The sequence below is a fragment of the Nyctibius grandis genome, chromosome 4 (assembly GCF_013368605.1).
Source record: "Nyctibius grandis isolate bNycGra1 chromosome 4, bNycGra1.pri, whole genome shotgun sequence".
Lineage (NCBI taxonomy): Eukaryota > Metazoa > Chordata > Aves > Nyctibiiformes > Nyctibiidae > Nyctibius > Nyctibius grandis.
Genome location: NC_090661.1, coordinates 39,048,345 through 39,073,172, shown reverse-complemented (window position 1 = coordinate 39,073,172; position 24,828 = coordinate 39,048,345). Strand labels below are relative to the sequence as shown.

General features: G+C 40.7%; 1 protein-coding gene across 1 annotated transcript in view; it reads right to left on the bottom strand.

Annotated features, from left to right (window-relative positions):
• AQR (aquarius intron-binding spliceosomal factor) overlaps positions 1–23,848 on the bottom strand; it is a 67,395-nt gene extending 43,547 nt beyond the window's left edge. The window contains exons 1-15 of the mRNA XM_068398798.1: positions 23,693–23,848; positions 22,804–22,860; positions 21,367–21,407; positions 20,280–20,315; positions 17,823–17,943; positions 16,377–16,517; positions 14,685–14,753; positions 14,087–14,187; positions 13,329–13,405; positions 11,375–11,439; positions 8,830–8,946; positions 7,739–7,852; positions 3,580–3,683; positions 1,864–1,966; positions 685–805 (exon numbers count right to left, since the gene is read on the bottom strand). Coding sequence (XP_068254899.1) covers positions 685–805; positions 1,864–1,966; positions 3,580–3,683; positions 7,739–7,852; positions 8,830–8,946; positions 11,375–11,439; positions 13,329–13,405; positions 14,087–14,187; positions 14,685–14,753; positions 16,377–16,517; positions 17,823–17,943; positions 20,280–20,315; positions 21,367–21,407; positions 22,804–22,860; positions 23,693–23,776 — 1,351 coding nt within the window. The 5' untranslated portion in view covers positions 23,777–23,848. The remainder of the gene's footprint in view (positions 1–684; positions 806–1,863; positions 1,967–3,579; positions 3,684–7,738; positions 7,853–8,829; positions 8,947–11,374; positions 11,440–13,328; positions 13,406–14,086; positions 14,188–14,684; positions 14,754–16,376; positions 16,518–17,822; positions 17,944–20,279; positions 20,316–21,366; positions 21,408–22,803; positions 22,861–23,692) is intronic.
• Between the last annotated feature and the right edge of the window lie 980 nt (positions 23,849–24,828).

Here is a 24,828-nt window from a genome sequence, read left to right as displayed (position 1 = left end):
CAAATTCTCATGATTCACACTAAAATTTTCAGCATAAATTTTAAAAAGCACAACAGTGTTTTAAAGTAGCTAGACAACAATGTGTTGTTTACTGCAAAGCTTAAAATGACATAATTCCTTGTTTGCAATACCTGCAGTTTGCTTCTTTGACCATGAGCACATCGAGCAAGAACTCTAGGTTCTGAATTTAGAGTGCATATACTATCTTTCAGTGACTATGTGTACACTTCTACCTTGAAATTAGAGTAAGATAATTAGTGTTAATTTCCTCCCATTACCACTCTTTCTCTTCATTTTAAAAAGGCTTTCTTGAACATACTTAAGAGCAAAGTACAGACAACAGCTTTTCTGCTGCATGTTTACAATCTGTTTCACCTTACTATAACTACTTGTGCTACACCTTATGGTATAGCACATCTGTTACACAGATTAGAAGCAAATAAATGTATTTGTGTAAACATAGGCCTTTGGATTTTTCTTTAAATCCGTAACAAATTTGCTAACAATATCATCTCAGAGTTCCTGATTCACAACTCAGAAAAAAGCTGACCTTACTCTAAGGTAATGGAAGATGCCAAAGTACTGCATGTAAGTTCCAAAGACAGAATGAACATTGACATGAGAACTGCTTTTTTTTGCAGCATTTACTGTCCTGTTCAACATCTACTGAACTACTAATCATACCTTCTCCAGAATAATATTCAGTTGGTACAATATTTTCATCCCAAATAATCTTCTCTGTGGGATAAAGAGGCATCTGGTTGAGTTGCTGAATTTGAGATATTCGTCGCTCATGACGGGAAACCTAAAGAAAGGGAACGAACTTCCGTAAGTCAAAAAGGAACAATAAAGCTATCTTTGAAACACATACATTAATCCATAAGACTGCTGGTGGTCACTTGCCATTTTCTCTCTTTCAACAAGTTTTGGTTTTGTTTTGGTTTGATTTTTTTAATTAAATATAAATGCTCAGAGTGGCATCAAAATATGAACAAACACGTAGTCCAACTATCGGTCATTGTACTAGAGTCAAACAATCATTTGGCTACTCAGCTGACCAAAAATGGCACAACAGAACTGAAAATATTCAGTCAAGGCTTAGCAGAGAATCAACTTCAAATGAAATTTGTTTTGTTTTCCATTAAACATATGGTCAACAGCTCACTAACACTGCTCATTCAGCAAAAGCTAGTCTTAGTTCCCTCTTTGGGAGAAAAAAAATCCACCTAATAGTACAATATGTCATCTGAACAAATCTCTTTCCATGGTATCCACAAGAATCGTATTACTACCATCTAAACCTTAGGAAATTGGATGAACAATTTTTAAAGAAATCAACAACCACAAAATAAGCCTATGAAACAGATTTTAAAAACAGCTATGCCATGTCATTCTGATATCAGATTAGAAACCTACTGTAATATCCAAAAAAAAACCCATTACGTGCATCAAACAGTATTTCAAATAGGCTTGAGGAACCAAATAGATACTGAACATCTAGATCTACTTTAGCAGATGTTTTTAAAGAAGAAAAATAGGTTACTACATAAAAAGCAACAGCTTTTCCAGAAGAACTCAAAACTGTTGCTGAGATTCTGCTTATTGACCTTTACAATTACACCAAACACACACACACTAGTTTCTCAGGGAAACTACATTTATAAATAAACATTTTCAAATATTTAATTTATATGGTTTTAAACACCATTTTAGTATCCAGTTTACTGCTATAAAACCACTGTGGTTCACAGGTGGATCAGCAAAAGATCCTAAATGGCTACTTTACTTCAGTGTGGTTGCTAGACTTAGCTATATCTTAAGTTTGCAATGAAAAAATACAAGCAATATTAATTATAGTTTTACCAGCAACTCCAGCAGAAACTCCTTTTCATAGCTTGAGTCTTCCCCTTCAGGAAGGGGCGGCAGTAGGCAGAGGTATGATGCCACCCGGTGGAGAACGTTTGAGCTGCACAGCAGAAGGAAAAACAGATGCATGTGTCACTTAACACTGAAACAGGAGGGAGACCACTTACCACTTTTTTTTTTTTAAGGAAAAAAAAAAAATTTCCAACTATGAATTTCATCAGACACCAGCAATTACAGATCAGTACTTCACGTGAAGTTTGAGATATTTAACATATTTCTTTTTGGAATTGTTACAAAGTGCTCTAGGACACTTCCATGGGTGAAGCGTGCTCAGCCACGGGTCTAAGCTGAACCACTCATCATCTCCAACAAATGCAAAAGGTGTGAAGATTTTTTTATCGTTTCAAGACGTTGTCCTCGTTTGGCCTAAACCAGGCCAATTTTCCTTTCAGTGATTTTTACTTTCAGCTAAGTCTCCTCTAAGTAACTGCACTTTCTGAAATCAACTGCATGTTTTGCAGACAGTGTCTGCTTCCAGGACTGATAATGCTCGAAGATTGTAGTTATCGCTGAGGCACCAGTAGGGATGTTGTGCAGAAAGGCTCTTGCTGTACTTATTCTTAGAGAAACCAAGGTCACTGCTGAATTCCTCACTGCTTACGAGTGAAGAGCCGAAGGGGGGTGGCACCTGCAGGGAGGAGCGGACAGGGCAGGTGACCCAAAACTGACCAACAAGGTATTCCATCCCATACACGCCATTCTCAGTATAAAGCGGGGGGATCACGAGGGTCTCACCCCTTCTGCTTGAGGCTTGGGCTGCTTCTGCTGCTTGAGCCTTCGGCCCTTTATTCTCCCTTCTCGCCCTTCTGCTATGGCCGGTGGCCATAGAGGACTCTGTCCGTTTTCCTGCTGCCCCCGATCCCGATCCGTGCATTCCTGAATCCAGCTCTCGACCATTGCTGGGCCCAGCCTGGGCCTTCCTGGCGCCTGCCCTGCAGTGCCAGTGGGGGAGCTCGATCTTGGTTTTGTATATATTTGATTATTCCAATATTATTATTATACTTTCTAAAAACTGTTTTAACTTTCCAACCCGTAAGTCTCTCTCCCTTTTCCCTTTCCCTTCGGGGGGTGGGGGGGGGGGTGGTGCGGCAGGGTTGGGTTAACAGAGCGCGTCTGCACAGGTTTAATAGCCGGCCCAGCCTTAAACAGTGACAGACGTGTACCTGAAAACAGAACCAAACAACAGACCACACATTGCCTTTGTCAAAAAACAGACTGTTACCCTTTTAGTCACAACATTTAGCACTGTATTAACTGCACTGTACTGTATACTTTTATGATTTCTGTGGTAATTTTTGTACAGAATAGAGTAAAAAAAGCCAAACTAAAAAAGTTCGAGGTTAACTACTCTTAGGTTAATTACTGCTACAATTACTTTAAGCAGCTAGTTACTTTCCACAAAATTAGTACTTTCTCACATTCATTAGAAAAAAAGGAAAATAAAGGTATTTTTCTTATACTGGAATTCTAGTACTTCACTACAAACTCCCCGTCTCCCTATTTCAGCAGATCTAAAGGCACCACAACAAAGTCAGAAAGACCTGAGAAGGTACATGAGAAGTCAGAAAGAAAAAGGCTAGAAATTTGTTAAATGAAAACATACTGAGAACTAAGAATTTCAATTTCACGTTAAATTTCATTTTGATAACTTACCTAAGGGGTCCAAAAAACTTCACCAGTGAATCCCGAGTATCTACTGCAGCTACATTTGAGAGAGCAAAGTCATATAACTCCGGGAAATGTGCAAATGCTGCTCTCTACAAAAGACCCAGGCCCAAAAAATGAATTTAAGCATATTAATGAAACAATAACAATCTACATATTTATAAAAAAGCATAGCTTCTTCCGATTCATAACATATAGCACCCTGTGGACACTACCACGATAGAAATAAGAATCAGGTGAAATCTCCAGTTTTGTTAGTACCACCTATTTCTTATTCTATAAGTCGTGGGCAACGGGAGAGGTGCCTGAGGACTGGAGGAAAGTGAATGTCACTCCAGTCTTCAAAAAGGGCAGGAAGGAGGACCCAGGTAACTATAGACCAGTCAGCCTCACCTCCATCCCCGGAAAGGTGATGGAACAACTTGTTCTTGGTGCTGTCTCTAGGCACATCAAGAATAGGGGGATCATTAGGGGCACTCAGCATGGCTTCACCAACGGGAAGTCTTGCTCAACCAACTTGATAGCCTTTTATGAGGATGTTACCCGGTGGATAGATGATGGTAAAGCTGTGGATGTGGTCTATCTCGATTTCAGTAAAGCGTTTGACACTGTCTCCCACAGCATCCTCGCAGCTAAACTGGGGAAGTGTGGTCTGGATGATCGGGTAGTGAGGTGGATTGTGAACTGGCTGAAGGAAAGAAGCCAGAGAGTAGTGGTCAATGGGACAGAGTCCAGTTGGAGGTCTGTGTCTAGCGGAGTCCCTCAAGGGTCGGTACTGGGATCAGTACTATTCAATATATTCATTAATGACTTGGATGAGGGATTAGAGTGCGCTGTCAGCAAGTTCGCTGATGACACAAAACTGGGAGGAGTGGCTGACACAACGGAAGGCTGCGCAGCCATTCAGAGAGACCTGGACAGGCTGGAGAGTTGGGCGGGGAGAAATTTAATGAAATATAACAAGGGCAAGTGTAGAGTCCTGCATCTGGGCAAGAACAACCCCATGTACCAGTACAAGTTGGGGACAGAGCTGTTGGAGACCAGTGTAGGGGAAAGGGACCTGGGGGTCCTAGTGGACAACAGGATGACCATGAGCCAGCAGTGTGCCCTTGTGGCCAAGAAGGCCAATGGCATCCTGGGGTGGATTAGAAGGGGTGTGGTCAGCAGGTCGAGAGAGGTTCTCCTCCCCCTCTACTCTGCCCTGGTGAGGCCGCATCTGGAATATTGTGTCCAGTTCTGGGCCCCTCAGTTCAAGAAGGACAGGGAACTGCTAGAGAGAGTCCAGCGCAGAGCCACGAAGATGATTAAGGGAGTGGAACATCTCCCTTATGAGGAGAGGCTGAGGGAGCTGGGTCTCTTTAGCTTAGAGAAGAGGAGACTGAGGGGTGACCTCATTAATGTTTATAAATATGTAAAGGGCAAGTGTCAAGAGGATGGAGCCAGGCTCTTCTCAGTGACATCCCTTGACAGGACAAGGGGCAATGGGTGCAAGCTGGAGCACAGGAGGTTCCACTTAAATTTGAGGAAAAACTTCTTTACTGTAAGGGTGACTGAACACTGGAACAGGCTGCCCAGAGAGGTTGTGGAGTCTCCTTCTCTGGAGACATTCAAAACCCGCCTGGACGCGTTCCTGTGTGATATGGTCTAGGCAATCCTGCCCCGGCAGGGGGATTGGACTAGATGATCTTTCGAGGTCCCTTCCAATCCCTAACATTCTGTGATTCTGTGTGATTCTGTGATTCCTGTGCTTCCAACACAGTATGTTTTTTACACGCCCTCCTATCAGGATTTGTTCCGTCATTAAATTAAAACATAATGGGGCAGACATGTAGCCTTGCAGACAACTAAGAAAAACAAGGAATCAGTTTAATTTAACCATGCTTCCGTGAATTTTGTTGTTAAAACTAATGGGAAAAATTCTGAAAAGTGTAACTATATGACTACAAGTAATGTAGATTTTTATTTTGTCTTTTATGTACAAGGGATCACTATTGATACCATATGTGTGTAGTGATCTTGAAGAAATGGTGCCACCTACTGCATAATCACAGGTTAAGTTCCTACAGCACTTAAATTCTCCCTTCTCACAGAATCACAGAATCAATCAGGTTGGAAGAGACCTCAGGGATCATCGAGTCCAACCGTTGCCCTGACACCACCATGTCAACTAAACCATGGCACTAAGTGCCATGTCCAGTCTTTTCTTAAACACATCCGGAGATGGTGACTCCACCACCTCCCTGGGCAGCCCATTACAATGTCTAATAACCCTTTCTGAAAAGAAATTCTTCCTAATGTCCAACCTGAACCTCCCCTGGCGAAGCTTGAGGCTGTGCCCTCTTGTCCTATCACTAGCTGCCCGGGAGAAGAGGCCAACTCCCACTCCGCTACAACCTCCCTTCAGGTAGGTGTAGACTGCAATAAGGTCACCTCTGAGCCTCCTCTTCTCCAGGCTAAACAACCCCAGCTCCCTCAGCCGTTCCTCATAGGTCAGACCCTCCAGACCCTTCACCAGCTTGGTCACCCTCCTCTGGACTCGCTCCAACACCTCTACATCTTTCTTGAAGTGCGGGGCCCAGAAATGGACACAGTATTCAAGGTGCGGCCTCACCAGTGCCAAGTACAGAGGGATGATCACTTCCCCACACCGGCTGGCTACACTATTCCTAATAGAGGCCAGGATGCCATTGGCCTTCTTGGCCACCTGGGCACACTGCTGGCTCATGTTTAGCCGGCTGTCGATCAGCACCCCCAGGTCTCTTTCCGCCAGGCCGCTTTCTAACCACTCCTCCCCCAGCCTGTAGCGCTGCATGGGGTTGTTGTGGCCGAAGTGCAAGACCCGGCACTTGTTCTTGTTGAACCTCATGCCGTTGGTCTCGGCCCATCTATCTAACCTGTCCAGATCCCTCTGTAGGGCCTTCCTACCCTCCAGCAGATCGACACTCCCACCCAGCTTCGTGTCATCTGCAAATTTGCTGAGGGTGCACTCAATCCCTACGTCTAGATCATCTATAAAGATATTGAACAGCACCGGCCCCAGAACTGAGCCCTGGGGAACACCGCTAGTGACCGGCCGCCAGCTGGACTTTGCCCCATTCACCACCACTCTCTGGGCTCGGCCATCCAGCCAGTTTTTAACCCATTGAAGAGTCCACCCATCCAAGCCCTGGGCAGCCAGTTTGTCTAGGAGGATGCTGTGGGAGACAGTGTCAAATGCCTTACAGAAGTCTAGATAGACTACATCCACAGCCCTGTCCTCATCTACTAAGCGGGTCACTTGGTCATAGAAAGAGACCAGGTTGGTCGAGCAGGACCTGCCTTTCATGAATCCATGTTGGCTGGACCCAATGCCCTGATTGTCCTGCATGTGCCGTGTAATGGCACTCAGGATGATCTGTTCCATCACCTTGCCTGGCACCGAGGTCAGGCTGACAGGCCTATAGTTCCCTGGACCATCCTTCCGGCCCTTCTTGTAGATGGGCATTACATTTGCTAATTTCCAGTCAGATGGAGCTTCTCCAGTTAACCAGGACTGCTGGTAGATAATAGAGAGTGGTTTGGCAAGTTCATCTGCCAGTTCCTTCATTACTCTGGGGTGAATCCCATCCAGGCCCATAGCCTTGTGGGTGTCCAGTTGGCACAGCAGGTCACTAACAGTCTCCTCCTGGATTACAGGGGGTTCACACAGCCCCCCATCCCTAACTTCAGGCTCTGGGGGCCGAGTCTCCTGAGGACAACCGGTCTTGACATTAAAGACCGAGGCAAAGAAGGCATTGAGCACCTCTGCCTTTTCCTCATCCCCTGATACTACACTACCCTCCTCATTCAGTAAATGGAATTCTCATATTGGGAATGAGCAAGCATCTCATTCTCAACAGATGTAAAGGGATCAGTTCATCTCAACTTGACAATATCAAAAGTAGTGTTTTGCTAGAGCATATTATTTAGTCATAGTCACATACACAACATTGAAGCATTAGTGTCTTCAATATGGTACAGAAAGCCAAGTTAAAACTACTCCTGTAACTCAACAGGAGAAAAAAAAGGGTGTTTGCTTTGGGAAATAACGCCTCTTCTAGATGCAAAATAGACTAAAACAGCAAAACCAAATCCTTTCCCTCCCATAAGCACTCTGCCATCTGCCTACCTGTAAAGAAGTAATTCTGTCATAGTGAATCGTTGTCATCTCATTCTCTGTCAAAGCATTTCCAGTCTGATCATTGATTTCAAAGCCAGTGTAGAATTTAAGCATATCTAAAAGCTGATATATCATGCATATAAATTAGTGGATTATCAATAAGAGACACCCTACCACAAACAAAAACACATTTAAGATGACAAATCTGGGTGCCAAGCACAAAGAAGAGCTCCTCAAAGTTCTTGAGGAAATGGACTAAGGAGTGGTATCTAAATTTTATACTTGGCTGAAGCACAAAGTGATTTTGTTTAGGTATCTGATCTACAAGCCATAGAAATCACAGCACAGCCCACAACCAGTGTGGTTTCTTTTACATACTAGCACTTGAAACTGAAACTAATTGCACTAAGGTGACCTAGCCAGAAATTAACTGAGACACTGAACCCAACTTACAGCTTGCTGCTACCAAAAGGGAGAGGTCTCGCTCCCTCCTGCCCTCTCTGACGCCAGCTCTGGAATTCATCCTACCTTTCAATGAGATTATTTAACTCGGAAGAGGAAAATATTCAGCTGTGCTGCTGGCTTTGCGTTTCATCAATATTGACCCTCAGAGAAACTGAACAAATGCCAGAGATGGGGTACAGCAAGCAGCAGGAAAAGCAGCTGAGATGAAGGAAGGGGGAGAGATCTTCAGATCCTGCCATAAAAAACAATATACTGTCTATGACTAGGTAAACTCAAGGACAGTAATGAAAAATAGCTGCACTGCAGAACAGTCTGAGGTCAAAACGAAGCACAGAAGAATGCATTGGTGACAACTTCTGCTATACGTGGGGTAAAGCATGGCAGAAGCTGCATTGTTTTCTAGATAGTAGTTTTAAGAACTGTCCAAAAACAGAACCAGAAACACAAGAGCACTCACACACATAGGTACAGGTAAGAAAGAATTATTGTCTAAAGGATTTAAAAAAACATGTAGTTTGCACCCATCAGAAACTCTCATAAAAACCCGTCTTAACAAACAAACATAAACCAAAACAACTGTAGTATTCAGAGCTGCATCAGAATGAAAAAGTATTTTCAGGAACTTTGTATCTCACCTGGCAGAAGAGATGACCCTCCTTCTCTCTTTTAGCAAGACTGGACAGGTAACAGTGAACAACAAGATGGGAGTCATCCAACACTGTATTAAACCAGCGCCGTGTGGGAAGCAAAGCCTGTGGTAAACAACCTCGCATTAGTACAAGCAATTCTTCAAAATCTAAGAAATCCTGGTTTCTCATAATTTTCCATTTCAAGAAGGCATATCAAGATAGATTGCTGCACAGTTATTTAGATATCTAATACCGTAACAGAGGTTCTCATATTAAAAGCAGCATTTATGTACACCAAGACACTGGTTTTATGCAGGTAGGCTGCTATGGAGCATGGCACAAACTTGTCATTAGTGAGATTGCATCCTGTCAGTAACGAAAGTAAATTAAATAAAGCAATTGTTCTACTAGTAAGCATCTACATAAGGACTGTGTGTTACAAAAGATACGTCAAACTGCTGCAACATTTAGATGTTTGTTTTCTATACTCATTTCATTAATTTTAAGCTTGTCTTTCTCAAGACTGCAAACTGTTTCTTCTAAATATGGTATGGTATCTTCTATTCTTTGTAATATACTCAAATTAGATGTAAGAATTTTTCAAATCTTAAATTAAAAACCATAAAAGATTTTTGTAAACAAAACAGAGATCACTTCTTCTGAATGTAAATAGCTTAAGCTTCTATATGTAGCAACTGTTCAACAGCATACAGTAGTACACCTCAACAATTCAAGAGAAAAATTAGTTGTCCTTGATGGAATCTACAGACTGAACTTAGGAAGCCACAAAGCATCAACATGGTGTTTAGAACTAAGACAAAGAAAATAAAAGAATCTGTATCAGAAAATGTTAATTGCCCTGCACAATAATCACAAGAAACAAACTCAGAAAACCATTAAGAACCTTCCACAGAGTCATTCCTTTCAAATTATCAAATCACCCAAGTTTTGATGGCAGTCTATATATTTAAATATGAAACAAATATTCTGAAAAAGGCCTCAAAGTAGGTAGAAATAGCCCATTAAAACAGTACATGCTACAGAGGCAAAAAGACTTGGATTTACAGCTGATTTCTCATTTGCTTCTTCCAGTCATTTAAACAGGCTTCACAAACTGTCTGAATGCTAACTTTCCTGCAATAGCTAGCGAGAACCAACATCAAATGTACTGCCTCTAAGCATTTTGGCTAACTGCCAGACTTAAGTTTAACTTCAAAAACATATTTTCTCTTATGAGAGGATATTATATCCATAAGACAACAAGCTCTAACTTAAAGAATTCTTTCTACTGCAACTACAAGCACAGGCTACTTAATTGATTTAGCAGAGGACAGTTAGCCTGTATGAGTTCAAAATCAAGCCAATATAAAGTTCCCTGTGCTTACTGTTTCAGACAACTCTGTCTTATTTCAGCATGCCTTCTAAATCTGAAATTATTTTAAATAAAATGCTACTCGTGAGAAATTGTAAATTAATGTATTTTAATTCTGGTATTGTGAAGCTTAAAATTGTCCCACCTTCTCAGTACCTGCTGAAAAATTTCACAAAGCCTCGCTTGGCCTCCTATTACTCTGTAACAAGCCTAGATCACCAGAACTGTTACTTCTAAATAATGAATTCTAGTCAGATAGAAATAGCTTGCATTTCTGAACTACTGATGCTTTCTGGGACTATACCGTAACAACACAAAAGGTACTTTAAGTGACCTATTATGCTTTGGGAAGAATACTCCCGGGTTATTACACAGAATCACAGAATCAATCAGGTTGGAAGAGACCTCTGGATCATCGAGTCCAACCTTTGACCTAACACCACTGAGTCAACCAGACCATGGCACTAAGTGCCATATCCAGTCTTTTCTTAAGCACCTCCAGGGATGGTGACTCCACCACCTCCCTGGGCAGCCCATTCCAATGCCTAATAACCCTTCCTGTGAAGAAATTTTTCCTAATGTCTAACCCGAACCTCCCCTGGCGCAGCTTGAGGCTGTGTCGTCTTGTCCTATCGCTAGTTGCCCCGGAGAAGAGGCCAACCCCCACCCCGCTACAACCTCCTTTCAGGTAGTTGTAGAGAGTGATAAGGTCTCCCCTCAGCCTCCTTTTCTCCAGGCTAAACAACCCCAGCTCCCCCAGCTGCGCCTCACAGGACATACCCTCTAGATGCTTCACTGGCTTTGTTGCCCTCTGGACTTGCTCCAGCACCTCAATGTCTTTCCTGAAGTGATTACTAGCAGATTAAAGCATCACATATTTTCATCAATTGCCAGAATTATTACCACTAGTCCAATTAATAAAGTCGTCTTCACTAAGCAATTTAGGATCCTAGCTTTCTCTAACAGTTCATCTGGTTTACAAACATTACTAGTCAGTTCCCAATTTTGGCACACTGCTACAAGCTCCTGTTTACAGATGGAAAAACCCTATTAAGCAACCATATGCACAACTGTAACATAACCACCGGCTAATTGGAATAAAGCTGTAGTAATGACTTTATGCATTTAAAACCTAGAAAAGTACACCTGGAAACAGGTTGAAACAATTTAATAACTTACCTCAAGATCTAGCATGAGTTCAATGAATCTCTCGCAATAATGAACTTTGTCCATAGAAATAGGACCTAGATAGAAAAATAATTTTTTTGCAATCGAACCATACCACGATATATTTGTATTTGAACTATTCTTTTAAAATGTAATAAATGCTACTAATACACCAATATTAGCTTTTAACAAGATTTAAAAGCTAACTAGCACATTCTCTTCTTTTTCTGAAACAATCCTTTCTTTCATTACAAACTAGAAAATTTTTGCATATAAGACAGTAATGGAACGAGAGTTTCAGGAGTGATTTTATCCACTCTGAAAAAAAAACAATCAATAAGCTGGCAATGTGCGCTTGCAGCCCAGAAGGCCAACCATATCCTGGGCTGCATCAAAAGCAGCGTGACCAGCAGCAGGTCGAGGGAGGTGATTCTGCCCCTTTACTCTGCTCTCGTGAGACCTCACCTGGAGTACTGTGTTCAGCTCTGGGGCCCCCAACATAAGAAGGACATGGAGCTGTTGGAACGAGCTCAGAGGAGGGCCATGAAGATGATCAGAGGGCTGGAGCACCTCTCCTATGAAGAGAGGATGAGAGAGTTGGGGCTGTTCAGCCTGGAGAAAAGAAGGCTCAGGGGAGACCTTCTAGCAGCCTTCCAGTACCTGAAGGGGGGCTACAGGAAAGCAGGAGAGGGACTTTTCACAAGGTCATGTAGTGATAGGACAAGGGGTAATGGTTTTAAACTGCAAGAGGGGAGATTTAGATTGGATATTAGGAAGAAATTCTTTACTGTGAGGGTGGTGAGACACTGGAACGGGTTGCCCAGAGAAGTTGTGGACGCCCCCTCCCTGGCAGTGTTTAAGGCCAGGTTGGATGGGGCTTTGAGCAACCTGGTCTAGTGGAAGGTGTCCCTGCCCGTGACAGGGGGGTGGGAACTAGATGATCTTTAAGGTCCCTTCCAACCGAAACCATTCTATGATTCTATGACATACAAAAATGCACACTTCCACAAGATACCAATGGCCCACTAAGTTTCCTATGAACTTTTTACTCCAGGTACTCAAAAATACCTATTTAAAAGCTGCAATCAAGGTGTGTGCAAAAGGCCTTGACAATATCTAAAGGTACTCAGTGATGACTACTAAGGAGCCTTTAGGATCACGTCAAAACACAACACTAAGTCTGCTTTAACGAATATCTATTTCCTAAAGCCTCCAAAGAACCGTTAATGTAAATCTTCCTAAAACAGGTCTTGCATAATTGAGAAAACAGAGGGGATCGGTATCCTTTCTGAGGAAGCCACAACACATGGAATTTCCCCTTACAGGTCAGTTAAGAGCTGAAGTTTGCTAAGAGTTTAAGAACAAAAGCAGAACTCCGGGAAGCGATTTCACCCAAATTGTGCTGTACTTAGAGCATAATAAGCCTTTTTTGTCAAAAGGCTAACATCTTCCTGTACAAACACTTTTCCTTTCTAAATCAGGCAAGCATCCTTGTCACGATGACTTACAAATCACGAGCAGTCAAATCGTACAGAATTTCACTTCACTTAGGCTTTTGTTCTTACTGTAAATCAACAGTACTGACAGAAGAGCCTTGACATGCATTTATACTACCTGTTTAACAAGGCATCTAAGTATGTATGAAATGCTTTAATGCTGTAAGAAGGCTGTAAGTACACAATAAAGAATATCAGTACTCAGAAATTCTTTTTTTTATTAAGTCCATACTGAACAGAAGGAGAAGAGATTTAAAGTAGCTTTCTGCTGCTTCATTTTTAAAGCATAGACAGATTTGAATACTAATTTTGACATGAAATGCATGCAGACAAGCATGGATTTCACTAAGACCCCATCCAGATAAGGTCTCCAACCTCAGGTTGGTACCCTAAGGAGTAGTTGCTTCAGCAAGAAAAAAGAGTTTAAGACAGATTAACAGATAACAAACTAACAGAAGAACCACATTTACCTGAGACAGGTATTGATTTTAGCACAGAAATGAATTTCTGAATGAGCTGTGAAAGAAATCTTCTCTCCTGATACGCTCTAAAATCAGACATATGACAAAAGTATTAATATTCCTTAAATGCAGACTAGAAGTACATCGTATCTCTCACTAACACGAAGTTGCTGCTTTAAAATTTATATAATTGTAGCAGGTTGCTCTGAAACACACCTAAACTGTTTAGATGATAACTTTTCTCTCTGCACTCAGGTAGACAGATTAGTAGAGTCTACCTTTTTAGGCACAGAACTGATTAACAGCCCATGCTTCTACTGAGTCAAAGAGAAGTACGTCACTACGTACACCTTACCACATTGCAACACAAAAGCACTGGAACATTTAACTTTGGTGAGATACACACAAATTTATTCAAATACGTGCATAAGCTATTTGCTTAAGAGCTAAACGTTTGCTAAACGTCATGAAAAAATACGAGTAAGTACATTAATATCCTCTTCTGGCTTTCATCCTACAGCTCTAAGATTTGGCATCACAAATTCACTGATCAAATAAAATACTAAGTTTCATAACAGCATTTTGCATAAAGACTACTGGAAAACAAAATAGTTTCCAGGAGACCACATAGGATCAATCCTTATTTGCCATTTTCACAGTTTTTTTAAAAAACACATTTTTTTGTTGAAATAATTTATTTTAGCTGAAACACAATGAATGCATTAAGCGCTTTGGATTTAACAGGAAGAAAGGTTCCTGGTGCATACCGCATTCTTGTCTCCTCATTCATTTTCTCATCATTTTTCTTAATTAGATTCCAGAATTTTTTTAGTTTTGGTGTCTTTTTCAGCTCTTGTTCCAGTCGCTTCTGAAATGTTAAAATGTTATTCAGTCACTAACAATCCTTGTTTCCACAAGAGAGAAAAATACAATCCAGTCTTCTTATTAGAAAAGAAAAAATACATAACAAACTGAAATAAATAGCTGTCTCAGACTAATCTTAGTAAGTGTCACTGTAAAACAAGAAAGCAATACTGCTAGAGAGTCTAGCCATGGCTAGATGTCAGCTCCAATCCCCCATCCCTGCGATCTCATGGCCTTGTCTACAAATTATAGCTTGAAGAACCTATAAGCCACAAAACTTAGTTTTATGAAAAATTACATAATTAATTAATAATTACAATTACATGGAATTTGCAACAAACAAAAAAGAGAATTTTACTAAGCACACAAAGATGTAATTCCATAGCAATGCAGGCAGCTTTAAATATTAGACTTCCGTAACAGTATTCCATAAGAATTCACTTCATAAGGCTTGGATAATGCCTAGAAGATTGCTTTGCCATTTTACAGTGTTATGCTTACAGGTTGTAGAGCCATCCACATCGGTAAGGAAATGAGCTGCTGCACCTGACCTCTGATCAAATCCACTTCCTGTTAGAAAGTTACAGACAAAAAATGTAAAAAATTCTTATGTTTTCTGATGTGCCTGTCTTACAGAATACATCAACGTACATTACCATCTGGCAAAAACATGTATGTTGTTGTATTAGATTTCACAATTTCCTAACAGAAAATTGCACAATAGCCCTACCCAGTAACACTTAAAACTGCTGATGACTTTCGCATTTTCAGTTCTTTTTCATGAATTCTGTCAGTTCTTAATACATCAGCAGGGGGTCCATCCATATAAGTATTTTTAGCGTATAAGCTGATGAGAACCGATGTTCCTTCTTCAGTCACTTCTCGTTCTTAAACTGAATTTTCTTACTGTGCTTTCTCTATTTGTTTTTAATCTATTCTTTCTCTCCTGAAGCCCATCATTTATCAAGTTTCTCCCGCTTCATCTACGTTCTTCCCACTATCTCAAATAACTATTTTCTGTATAATTCATGTAACTTCAACTGTCATTTCAAATGTTCTTTCTCCAACTCTGCCTGTGACCTGGATCCACAAAGTTTTCTTTCTTTCCTAAACTACTGAAAAACTTCCATCAACATCTTAAATATGTCTTCACAGACAAATACTCCATTCTGAGCATTCTGAAACTTCACACTTCAGTGCTCCTTACTTAAAACACTACCGTGACTACCCTGTTCTGCATCTCACAAAGTGCAGCTTCTAATAGCAGTATGCTTTTACAAGCACCTTTTTACTGGCTTCCATATCATGTTACATGAGAAACATGCTCTGCGAGCAGGATTCCATACAGTCACTATCAAACCCTCCTTTTAAAATGAAGATCTGTTGTACCACGGCCACTATAGAAAAACAGTACCTCAATAAACTATACACACAAGGTTCAGGATGATTACTGGCTCCCATAATGATTCCTAATTCCAAAATCAAATCATACACTTTCTAAATTGTTTTGTCTGTGAGACATGATTTCGTTCTTTACTTGTGCAGACCCTGATTTTGACTGATACATCCTGTGTGCAATATAAGTAAAGAAAAAGCTCAGTAGCAAGACGTAACAGAGTACTGTTTCATAGAACAGATAATTATAAATTATTCTCCACACTTGCTACTTAGGATCTACAACTGTGTTTTCACTATAGATTGAGAACACAACTTGGTCCAGTGCTTTCTTAAAACTAACTCAAGGGAACTGCAGATAGAAATATTACATAAACCTGGTTTCAAAAGTGATAAAATTACTGTCTTTCTCAATAATTAGTGGAAATAATTTTGTACAATTTCCCAGCCAAACTAAAAAGAGTAGTAAGTAATCTGCTTTTAAGTGTAAAGCACCTTTTCAAATATAAATACGTATTTTTTTTAAGCACCATTTTAAAAATAAGTCTGAATATATGTCTTCAAATTGCAGCAAGTGCCAATCCTCCATTTTCAAGTCTCTTTTATGACCTTGTGTCAGAGAAAAGCAAACATGATGAGAGAGATAAAGTCAAATAGGGGGGTAAAAGCCCTCTGGTACTGTCTTCTTCCTTAAATGGGAATTTTGCTTCATTTGTCTCATAAGAAATGTTCAAACAAAACTGCTATTAACACAGAACAGCATAAATACACTGGAAGTATTAGTTACTTTTAACTTACCAAACTATTGAAGCAGTGATCAAGGAAAAGCAGCAGGACTGTCTGCTCATGCAGAGAGTATTCACTGTCATTTTCAACCAGCGATGCTTCTAGTATGCATTTGAAAAAGAAGGGGAAGTGTTCTGGCTTTTTTTTGAATGTCTAGGAATCGAAGAGGAAGTTGATTCTGAGTGAGGCTGATACACATCATTTCAATCTTCATTCACATAACATAGCTTAAATTCTCTAAATCCATTTAAATCTATAAAAGGAAGGATTAGGTTTTTTTCTTTTTCATTTATTCTGACCAGGCAGCACAAACAAAACAGACTGATATCCTACTGACCAGGGATCCTTACACTATGGAAATAATTGCAGTGGGACTCCTGCCTTCTGCATAGTCTAACACAGGTGTTGAATAGTACAAACTGAACAAGAAGCACAAGCGGAGTGGCTTGTGTTGTGGGAATGTTCAACTGGTGATCACACAAAATTACTGTAAAATGACACAGGTTAGAAGAGAATTGGTAGATTTTGGCCAAAACTATGACAGCTGTATAGTGATCTGCAAAAAGCAAGCAGGCAAAAACCACCAGAGATTAATTACAGTTGTGGAACTCCCATTCAGCTACCTCAGACAGAAAAAGATAAACCAAATAATCGTTGAGATAAAATGGTTTCTTTACAAGGGCAGCCATGTACCAAATAACAAACTTAACTAAGCTGCCCGGAAAGTAACATGCACCTGACATTTTGCATCTAGTACGTATGACAGAACAAAAAAAGACACAGACATCATATGAGCAAGTTATTAATCCTTTGTGCTTTGCCAGCACTGAAGTAATGGCACTACTATCAGAGTAAGTGTGCTTCTGAAATAATGCTTGCATAGGATTTCTAAGTAGGCTCATGTTGTTGAGACGGCCTGTGAGAACTGGACTGTATGCAGAAACACCAAATCATTTCTAAACTTATTATTATAAAAAACAGTACACACAAAAGCAGAATAAGAGATTACCTTAGCATAAAATTTCATGCAAGAAAGCTACAAAACCATATGCACAGGTTTTAAGACACTATTGGATAATATGTTAGACTTCCAGTGGTGACTTCTTATATCCACAGATATAAAAATCCTTTTTTCTTTCAATATCAGAGCAAGAACTTCTCTGCAAAGGCCCAACTTTTGTCAAGTCCCAAAAAAGCAAATGCTGATGATGATGTAAAGGCATCATACAGCAGAACAAAGGACTCACACACCAGAAGGAATAAGGTAATTTTCATTTCTCCAATGCTTTCTCCGAAAAGAACACACACTTTAAAACACCATATGAGACGTTCCAGGTAAGGTACCATTTACTTTTGACACTACAAGCTTTGCTACCTTCTGTCAGTGTAAGTGAGCACACTGCAAAAGCTGCAGCTTGCGGATCAAAGTCAATTCTAGCTGTTATTGGAATTGGTTACCTCCCACGCAGGGACATTCTCTCTGAACTTCTCATTCACCATACTGCAGATTGACATTAAATATGCCTTACTGGACACCTCTGGAGAATAATTCATCCACAGGTAATTTTCAAGGTACTGGCTGTGAAGAGACAAAGAATATTTCATTAGTTGCTGCTACCCACATAATCTGTCACTCATTTAAAAGAGCAGTTGTCCACAGGGGTTTTTTTCTATCTCTTTCTTAAAGTCATCTTTAGAGTTTGTTAGTAGTTCCTGAAGTTACCTCTCATCTAGGTCACTGCAGCAAAACCTGTTAGACTTGGTAACTGCTACAACAAACAAATGAGTTTCTTATCAGAATGACACATTCACCAGATGGTTCTCAAATGTAACAAGTAGCCACAGCTCAATACAAAGTCATAACATGAATTCATGTCGATTTTCCAAAAGCAGGAAAAAAAAAAAAAAAAGAAAAAACTTCACTTGTCTAAAGAATGTCACATGCAGCATTTCCTAGCATAAAATGCAAACGACAACTATTGTGTAACAGTATTTGTATTATTAATACCCTTTCTGGTAAAAAATTAAGAATCATCTAGAGAGATTTTATGCTTCTAATCATATAAAAGCAATAAAAATATTACATTACCGTGTGACTAAAATAAAGCACTTAATATTAGGGGAGTGATTAAGTGTTTTCAAGGAAGTGAAAAAAAATTACTGGACACTGGAAAATAGCAGCTTCCCAGCAATGAGCATTTATTCTTCATTAATATGGCACATTTCTCATAGGAGAAACTCTTAAAATTAGATCTTAGAAATGAGAGACTATTTGGACAAACAACTGTCTCCCCTTTAACTTCCTCTTGAAGCTATGCAGGTTAGTTACTCCTGAGGAGGCAATACCTAAATCCACCACATTCAACAGTGCACTTGCACCTTGTGCTACTTTAACTGCCACCAGAAAGTAGCAAGTCTTGTTTCCTCCTAAACAAGCTGCTCATCCATTCCTCTCAATGCCTGCTCTAACATTCATTTGTCCCCTCATGAGCCAACTCAGTTTTACCTATTTACTTTTTTTGACAGCTTACTTTTCTGATGTCTTTCTTCAATAGTTTCAGATAAGACAAGTACTAGAGATGGTGGTGAAAAAAATGCAGTGAGAACTTCTATGTAACCAGGAGCAAAAGGCTCAGTAATGGTCAGACAGGGACTTCCAGTTTCTGGGAGCTCAGCCAGAATGCACAGCTTCAGATGGAGCTGAGATAACTTCATAGGCAAATACAAGATGAAATACATACTGCCTCCTGGGAGCTTGGATCTGCCAATGGGAGGGGAGAAAACCCCACAAAATCCACAGAACTCCACACTTCATTTCACCCAGGAATTCCAATAAACTTCAATACGTTTTAGTAAAAATACTATTATGCCCCCAAGCGAGGATAAACCTATGTGAGCAAGAATGAAGGACAGGAAGATCTCATGGGTGTGAAGGCAGGAGAGTGACAGACCGATGAGGTAGTGGAGGGAAGAAAAGAGAGAAAATGACTTACAGGACAAATGGCAGTAGATGGGGCTATAGACCAGAAAGTACTAGAGTTACATTACAGGCTGGTAACATTAAGAATGTTCACCGAAAGGATAAAAACCTCTAACTCCATGGTATTGCTTGCATATGCTACCAGTGTGCCATTTGTTAGTGTCAAACCCCAAACTGTAGCTTACACTTTCTCTTCTGCCTTTTCTAATAAAGAAGCAGGAAACAGAGGGAAGTTTGTCCTGCTTTTCTAGTTAGTGGTACTACTTATACATGTCAGGCTTTTCAAACAAAGAATCTATCTCAACCAAAAACCATCTCATTCTATCTACTCTAGATAGAGATAGATTTGAGAGATAAAACAGTCAAACAGAACACTAAATATTGTGTTTCCAAATATATAAATACTGCAGGTACTTATTCTACATCATTTTAGACATGCTTTATAAGTTCTTCCAGGTAAGTCTTAAGTAGCTGTAAGAATCCTGTAAACAGATTTCCGTTTCTTTTCAAGTGAAGAAAATGTTAGTGATGATGCTGCAGCACAATTCATTTTTACCCTCGCAGTAAGAGACTTAATCCAAAAACTTCCTCTGACTTTGGTGAGTTCTGGTTTAAGGCTTAATGACACGTTCCAAATTACAGACCCAAGTTTTTCACTTAATGCATTCATACACTCTTCTTTGGTGGTTCACTTACACTAGAAATTCAGAATCATAAAACAAGATACTCTGATATGATACTTACACTTATGAAATCATTTTCTCCTTAAATTAAGCTCTCATCACTTAATTTTCCTAGGTACACAATTCAAGGCTTTAATAAGTAGGAGCAAATGAGTATACTACCTTCAAACTGACTCACTGCCCTGCATTTGCTTCTCATTTTTACGGGTTCCTGCGCAAAAATAACGTAAAATTTCACTCCAATTAGCTTACCTGAATTCAAGAAGCATTATCTTTCTAATAGCAAACCTAAAAAGGAAAAAGTAATCCATTAACACAGGAAGAAGTTTCCCACACACATCTTAGCTGCATGGAAAATGGCTATTTTCGCCCTTATTTTGTTACATAACGAAAACTGTAGAAACATCTAGGAATTATTTCTGCCCCCCCATTTCCATGCAAGAGCAACCACTTGAATGCAAAAGCGACTGCTGTAACACTGTGGAAGCTAAAGTTCATGCAGGTTCAAGAAGCAATCAAATTCACATCAAAAAATAAAATCCATCTAGATCTTTTAAATATGAAGATACTACTTCCAAGAGCCTTGAAGACATAAATTGCTAGAAGTTGAGAGTGTCTTCTGGAAAACTATGACTATATATTTAATTTAATATATAATATATTTTTATATATATATTTATATAAGTAATAATGGTATTACTTCTTAGTTACTGGAAATGGAAGCTTGCTCTGATCCCACATGGCAATTCTTAGATTACTTTCATAAAGAAAGCATAAACAGATTTCTCTCCAGAGATGAAACTTCCCCTGAAAAGCTCCAAACAGCTATGGTTACAACTCTTTTCTGTACAGACAGCTGTAGAATGCAGTTTACCCTGATCTCTTTGTTTCTCCCATCTAACATTACGAGTCACTGAAATGAAACTCGCCCTTTATAAACCTGGTAACATTAATTAGGGAAAGAGCAAAAAGCTAGAGGAAGCACCCTCCTCAACTGATTTTTTTTCTTTACATACCCTGGTGACAAAAAAAAAGGGACCAGACTTCTATAATCATCACAACAAACGCAACACAAAACACAACAGAGTACCAGACGAAGGAACCAAACAGTATTATGTCCAACTGTCACATTTAAGGATTACGAGCTCGTGAACTTTCTTCTTCATGTTCAGACTTTGAAATTACGTAATGACTAAATGAGTCAAATGCACTTGAGTCATTTTCATCTGCTTTCAACATGCTAATGCTTTTTAAAATATTCTGTGAAACATTAGAAACCACTTCAATATAGACAATGTTAGAATGCTTGTCTGTAAGTGAAAATGACTGCTGTACTTACTTTGACCTGACAATTTCTTTTGTATATACATCTTCAATAACCTATGGGAAAAAATATTTCAACAAAATGGTTAAGAATTTTATGTACTTCATAAAATGATTAAAAATGCATCAAGATATCTTATGCACTCATTCTAAATTAGTTACTCTCTGCTTACAGCTTTTTCATCAAAAACAATACTGTCGTAACAATTATGTCTCAGCTCTGAAGAGTCCAAAAGCTTCATAGACATACATTCTCATAAAGAAAGTGAATGAACTTAGGGGAAAGTACACAATGACAGAGAATTGACAGGACCTTCATTCAAGTTGTTCTGAAGGAATAACCTACATCTCATTGAGATTTGCATATTAAAGTCAAACAGGTTAGACATTAGGAAGCATTTCTTCTCAGAAAGGGTTATTAGACATTGGAACAGGCTGCCCAGGGAGGTGGTGGAGTCACCATCTCTGGAGGTGTTTAAGAAAAGACTGGACATGGCACTTAGTGCCATGGTCTAGTTGACATGGTGGTGTCAGAGCAATGGTTGGACTCGATGATCCCAGAGGTCTCTTCCAACCTGATTGATTCTGTGATTCTGTGAAATCTTTTTATTGTTAATCTTTGGCTTACTGCTGAATTTAAAGAACAGTCTTCAAGAGTTAAATCTGCATCAAGTCAGTCATCTGTTGTCACTGTTTCTTTTAACCAACATTTAACCAAATCCAGACACTTTTACCAAGTTTTTCCAACAGGAATGAAATAATCTGCACTCTCTGTTGCAAGAGGCACACTTTGACATCGCATGACACAGGGATACAATTCAGCTGCTTATGCACATCCTAGTTCTAACCACCACAGAAAAATACTATCATAAATACTACAAAGAGTGTGAGTAAACTGAAACTGGAAAGGGAGATTTAGTCAAATACCCACAAAGGAAAGAAACCTAACATTTAAGAACCCCACACTACAGAAAACTAACACATCAGGCTAAATTTTAAACATTCAAAACACACATGTCCACCAGAACAGCACTAAAGTTGTCTGCTCAAAACTCTCTGAAGAAGCTTTTAGAAAGAAGTATACAGTTCAGTAATACCTGCATCTTTCATTCTTCTTTGATTTCTAAGAGTAGCCCCTCCTCAAACATCTTTTAATCTCAAAGGAGATGCTCAAAAACCTTTTACTGTCATAAGTTCTTGGCTAAAATAAACTGAAAAAATAGCATACAAAAGAACTGCACTGCTATAGCACACCTTCATAACAGTGTCTACATTTATTAACTACAAATACATAACAAACAATTTATAATTACAATGTGTTAAGCAACTGTTGACCTTCCAAGCAGTCTCCTGTACTCTTATACAAAATAAGCACCATCAGAGGCCGGCACATCAGAAAAGGGTTGATCCTCATTCTTTTATACCCCAACACAATTCCAGTAGCAGCATTTACCTTTGAATCAAAAGACAATTTTTTCTTCACATGTGGAGCCCAGTATTTATTTGCTAACTGTATGGGGGAAAAATAAAAAAAAAAAGGTTAAATATATATGTTTTCTGTTGTAGTGATACAATAACTCTATAACACATCCCATCCCCAACTTTATTTCACTAGCATATTGCTTAATTTCAGCTTACAGTAACTACTACCTCCAACAGAGGTGCGATTCTCTGCAAAAATTTCAGATGCACCGAATACTATATAATAAACAGGTTTTTTTTCTGAAGTTACTTCTAGCAAGTCCCTCAAAAATATACCATGATCTTTCAGGGACTGCAAACCCCGTACTGCAAAAGATTACACTCCCCTTGAGGAATTTCACAAAGAACTAGAGACTACATATAAAGGTCTAATATTTTAAGGCTATTCACTGTAGCCATCACCTCACCAAAATTCCTGAGCTCTGGTGGCAAGAGCTTCCTACCCAACTTTATTCAAACTTCTTTATGCTGTAGAAGAGGAAGGAAAGCAGCACTTCCAGCACAAAATATGAACGCTTGTATAAAACCACTCAAAATGCTCAGCTACAAGAAACTGTCAGCAACTTTTCATGTATTATAACAAACCTGATTTATTTAGTAGTGCTGCTCTTGTAAATCTCTCTAGTCTGGAAACGCGTGGGGGGGGGCCGGTATATACTCTTCCACAGGTAACACTGACGTTAAATCTTCTCACTCACGACAAAGCAAAACCCTTTCCCTAACACCCACGGACTGCAAAGACTATTTAACCACCGAGGCGCCGCCGCTTCCGGAACGGCCTTTCCAGTACCTGGCTCCAGCCGCGGGAGAGGCGGCCCAGAGACCTCGCCCGCCCCGGGCCTCTCCTCCGCCGGCCCTACCTGGGTCACGTACTCCGCGTTGATCTGCGACACGGTGGGCGCCACAATCTTCTTCGGCGGAGCCGAGGACGCCGGCGCCGCCATGGTGACACGGGCACAGGCCACCCTGCGCCCGGCCAGGCCCAGCACACCGCGGCCTGCAACGAAGGCCCAGCGGAAGTCACCTCCGGGTACGGAGCAGCGGAGAGCAGAGCGCTTCCGGCACGAGGAGCGCTAGAGCGGCCGCCGGGAGGGGCGGGGCGGCAGCTGCGCCCCCTGCCGCGCCTTCCCTGCCACTGCCGCCGGTGAGCGCAGCGCTGCTCGGCGGTGCCGGCGCCACTCCCCACCGGCCCGGGCGGTGAGGTGTGCCCGGGCCGCGGGCTGGCGGTCGCCGTGGCCGCCTGTCCCGGGGAGAGCCTCGGCAGCGGGCCGCCTGCTAGGCTTGGCTTCCCCAGCAGCGGGGAACGCCTCATGGAGCGGCTGAGGAGTCTGAAAGCCGAAATCCCGCAATAAAAGCAGGGAGAGGCCGTTAACGCCCCGGGCTGCTTCTGCGCTCACCCTACAAGTCCTCTGTGAATCCCCTCAGGGTGGCTCCTTCTATTTTATTTTTTATTTCTCATTTAGAGCAAAGGTCGCTGTCCACCTAACGGGGAAAAGACCCACCGTTACCGACGCAGAAGAGGCGCCGGCGGGGTCGGAGCGCGGCGCGCGCTCCGCCTGACAGCCGCCCCTGCGAGACGGGAAAGGTGGAGGGGAGGGGAGGCACGTCAGCGGCTCGGGGGAGCCAGCAGTTCGGCAGTGATTTGGGATGGTTTGCAGTTAACTTATTCTGTTTGATAAACAAATTAATTAAGGAGGAAATCAACAGACTCCCTGGAGAAGTTGTGGTGCTTTGTGTCTGTGCTCGTGATCCAGCACCTGCCACGTGAGTGCTTTAAACTTCCAGGCAGACGCCACTGAAGTCTGTTTGAATATGACCTCCTTTGTTTTGATATCAAGGTGATCTCCATTTCATTCTTCAAGCAGAGGTTAAACTGAATATTCTTTTTGAAGTTGAATTAGAATGCACAATGGGAATGGAAAAAGTAACAATAGTACCTTGGACAGGATCAGACCATGGCTGCATACCGATAAATATGCCTACTGCATGCCTTTGC